The sequence below is a fragment of the Centropristis striata genome, chromosome 13, assembly GCF_030273125.1.
Source record: "Centropristis striata isolate RG_2023a ecotype Rhode Island chromosome 13, C.striata_1.0, whole genome shotgun sequence".
Taxonomy (NCBI): Eukaryota; Metazoa; Chordata; class Actinopteri; order Perciformes; family Serranidae; genus Centropristis; species Centropristis striata.
In genome coordinates this window covers 14,427,833-14,431,778 of record NC_081529.1, presented here as the reverse complement: position 1 = coordinate 14,431,778, position 3,946 = coordinate 14,427,833, and the positions used below count along the sequence as shown (strand labels likewise).

The 3,946-nt window shown below is 45.7% G+C and overlaps 1 protein-coding gene across 1 annotated transcript; it reads left to right on the top strand.

The window, feature by feature from the left end:
- Positions 1-293: 293 nt before the first annotated feature.
- On the top strand, positions 294-3,479 carry hoxb1a (homeobox B1a). The gene is made up of 2 exons (XM_059347740.1): positions 294-1,605; positions 3,136-3,479. The coding sequence occupies exons 1-2, from the start codon at positions 804-806 to the stop codon at positions 3,477-3,479; spliced, it is 1,146 nt and encodes a 381-aa protein (XP_059203723.1). The 5' UTR covers positions 294-803.
- Positions 3,480-3,946: the final 467 nt, after the last annotated feature.

The window sequence follows — 3,946 nt, the reverse complement described above, 5'->3', positions numbered from 1 at the left end:
ATGAGGCGCGTGCGTCAGTTTAAATGCGCAAACTCTACGGCTAAACCGAAAGGTCCCCTCCCCTACTCACACTCACACACATGCACACACACACACACACACACACACACACACACACTGGTCCCCCCAGTTTCTGTGACCGGCTGACAAAGTTCTGGCCGGTCACCATAGGCGACGTGACGACGAACCACGTGACCCGCGGCAGAGGTAAGAACAGAAGTGACACTTAGAGGAGAAAGAGAGAGAGAGAGAGAGAGAGAGAGAGAGAGAGAGAGGGAGAAAAGAGGAGAAAACTGAGAAACTGGGAGAAACAGAATGGAGGACGGAGTGTAACCTGTGCGGAGGTGAAGAGGTGACTTGACTCTTTTTGTGTTCTCGCGGTGTTTCGCACCGAAATCAGAAATCACAGGTTGAGTTGAGCTGTTGACAGCGTATGGGCCTTCCGTTTACGCACACAAACAGACACGCACACACACACCACAGTAGAGCACATTATTCATGTGTGTCTCGCGTTTGGGGACACTTTGTTTTCTTCACATTGGAAGTTTCTACTGTTTTTATTTCGTCAGATGTTACTGGACATTTCCTATTTTACGCTACGTGTTTCTCCAATTTTTCCCTTTTTTCTTTCTATATTCAATGTTTTTGTTGTTGTTTTTTTCTCTTACAAAGGAGGATTTCACAGTTCTTTTTACAACTGGATACACTGGATTTTTTTTCTAACTAATTCCTGTTAATTTCATCTGTGAGCTTCTGCTTGCTGATTTTTAAACTTCATTCAGCCCTTCGTGCCTCCAGTCTGCATGGACAACATGAACTCTTTTGTGGAATACTCCATTTGTAACCGACCGGGTACCGGCGCTTATTCTGCGCCTAAATCTGGATACCATCACCATCATTTGCATCACCATCCTCTGGATCAGCATCAGGGCTTCCCGGTGACCTCCGGGTCCTTCCATGCCGGACCCACCGGCTCTCCAGCTCCCGTTAACGGCACGAGAAGTGACAGCAGCAGCGCCGGGGGAGCGAGTTACACCGGGGATGGGCGGCTGTACGGCTCTGGGACCACGGGGGCGACCCAGCACCCACAGCAACATCATCATCATGAACAACAACAGCACCAGCAGACGCACAACGCATACCATCATCATCCTCACCTTCACCAAACCCAAAGCTTACAAAGCGGAACACTGTCTCCCTATAATACCGGCAGCACCGGGGCCTATGGGGGTCAGGCCTGCGCCACAAACTCGGAGTATGCTAACGTGATAGGCCATCAACCGCAGTACTTCATGGAGGAGTCTGTGGCCTCCACCTACTATCATCAATCAACCTTCTCCAGCTCGGCCCCCACCGTCGGCCCCAGCTACGGGGCCCTAGCCGGGGCCTACTGCGGGCCTCAGGGCGCACTGGCCGGGTCCCAGTACCCGCAGCAGCTCGGTGCGGGTCTGGACGCAGCGGGCTTCCTGGGACTTCAACACGGCGGAGGGTACGGAGAACTACCGGTCTCCCAGGACCGAGAGAAGGGGGATGAGGAGGGCCAGCAGGCCGGGCAGGGGCAGACCTTTGACTGGATGAAGGTGAAGAGGAACCCACCTAAAACAGGTACGGAGGGGCGGGTCATTTTTCTACCAGTTACTGGTCCGATTTCGTGACTTAAGGTATAGCCTAGTGAAAGCCGTGTAGAGGGGGTGGGCCTGCATTTAGTAATATGTTGGGAACACACACTCATTCTGAACCGTCAGGACTCCACTGAAGGCTCGCATGTATGTATCATAATGGCTGTCGATTGAAATGCTTCAGTGAACAGATCTAATAGAAGGTTTTTTTTTTGTTTTTTTGTTTTTTTAAAAAGAAGCTATTTATGATTAGCTGACGGATGGCCTTCAGTAAGCAGTGCAGGCTAGATAAGCTAAAAAAAAAAAAGGATATAAAACGGTTCGCCATCCTTGAAGAATAACGAAATTAATATTTGTTTGTAGAATATAGGCTATTTCATTTATTTGCATGCTTTAGGCTTACTGTACGTAATTTTCTTTCATTCTCATCTCACTAGTTTCAGTGACCCAAGCCTCAGTTTGTTTCACTGTAAACCTTAAAGAATTAAAAAAGGAAGAAAAAGCCTATCGATGTATTTAAATGTTGTCCAACATCAAGACAGGTCGCATACACCGCAGCAACTATATAAAAATAATGGTTATATTATGGTAATTAGTATTATAATTTAATTTCACAGATATTTAAACCTAAAAAAAAAACATTTGTTGGTATGGCCCGAAACCTTCCACAAACAAATTCTGCTTTAGTTTCATACCATTAAAAATATAAAATTGCTCTATCTATCTATCTATCTATCTATCTATCTATATATATATCTATATATATATATATATATATATATATATATATATATATATATTTATAGATCGAATACCGAATCTTGAAGTAAAGAGCTTTTGATTAATCTACTATGGAAAAAGCAAGCGTAGAATATGAACGTATTGGCAGTGTACATTTTGAATTGAACGGTTTTTTTTTCTCATTACGAAGTTAACTTAAAAAAAAACGGCGTTTATTTTTCTGGACTTATTTAGTATGTCGTCATCCAGTCATATCTCTGGACAGATAGCAGGTCTGGCCCGGGTCTACTGAGCCTCTCTCTCTCTCTCTCTCTCCCTCTCTCTCTCTCTCTCTTAATGGATATTGCAGACGGGTTACCGCACCCGAGGAAGTCTGTCCTGCTCTGTTATCTTTTAACCCCCCCACCCCCACCCCACTCTTTGTTTTCCCTCGTCGTGATGTTAAAGTATCAATATTCAATGTTTTTGCTCTACGTTTGGAGATAACTTCAGTATATATAATGAAGCACAAACGATTGCACATAGACTCAACACAACCTGATTTCAATCTGACTTAATAATGTAGGCTATATTAACATAAATAAATCACACAACAACTACAAAAAAGGCCCACAAGGCATTCCTGACGTAGACCTACAATAAAACAGAAACATTTAATTTATAACGGCGAGACATTGTTGTCTTTATATTGGCATCTAACATGAAGGGTTTCTATTTTATGTCTCAATGGCGTAAATAAAACGCATTAATAACAGCCTCTCTCTCCTCCATACAGTCAAAGTGTCGGACTTCGGCCTCGCGGGGGGCGCGCACAACAACGCCATGCGCACCAACTTCAGCACGCGGCAGCTGACGGAGCTCGAGAAGGAGTTCCACTTCAGCAAGTACCTGACGAGGGCGCGGCGCGTGGAGATCGCCGCCACGCTCGAGCTCAACGAGACTCAGGTGAAGATCTGGTTCCAGAACAGGCGCATGAAGCAGAAGAAGCGCGAGCGGGAGGGCGCCTCCGCCACGGCGCGCTCCTCCTCCGGTACCGACGGCGGATTTAACAAGGACCTGGAGGACACCGATCATTCCTCGTCCACGTCTCCGGGCGCGTCCCCGAGCTCGGAGACGTAGAGTGACGTTATTAGTTATGCAGAACTTTTGGTGGTGTGGAAGACAGGTCGTGTAGTGAGTGGTAAACAGCCAACTTTAATTACCTCTGCATTGGTTGCTGAATTCCTACATGTCCTTGAATGCCTCTTGAAAACCCAACCAGCACCCGGACTTTGCTGCTGTTGAGAAAGAAAATGGTTTACTTCAAATAGGCTGTATGAACTACAGTGACTAATAATGAAGTCAAAAAGCACTACAGCTGCAATTACTCCACCATAGTTCACATTTTGACTGCAAGAGCTGCACTGAATGTAATGACACAGAAAGGGGACCTACTACAGGTAACCATGAGCATACATACTGTATGACATATGTTTGATTTAACCAGTGTCCCAACCTCTTATCTGGGATGTCAGGTGGATGACATTGTCCAGTCAAACTCTGCATGCAATAAGGTTTAGCTTCCAAACCAAACCATACTCTTGCAT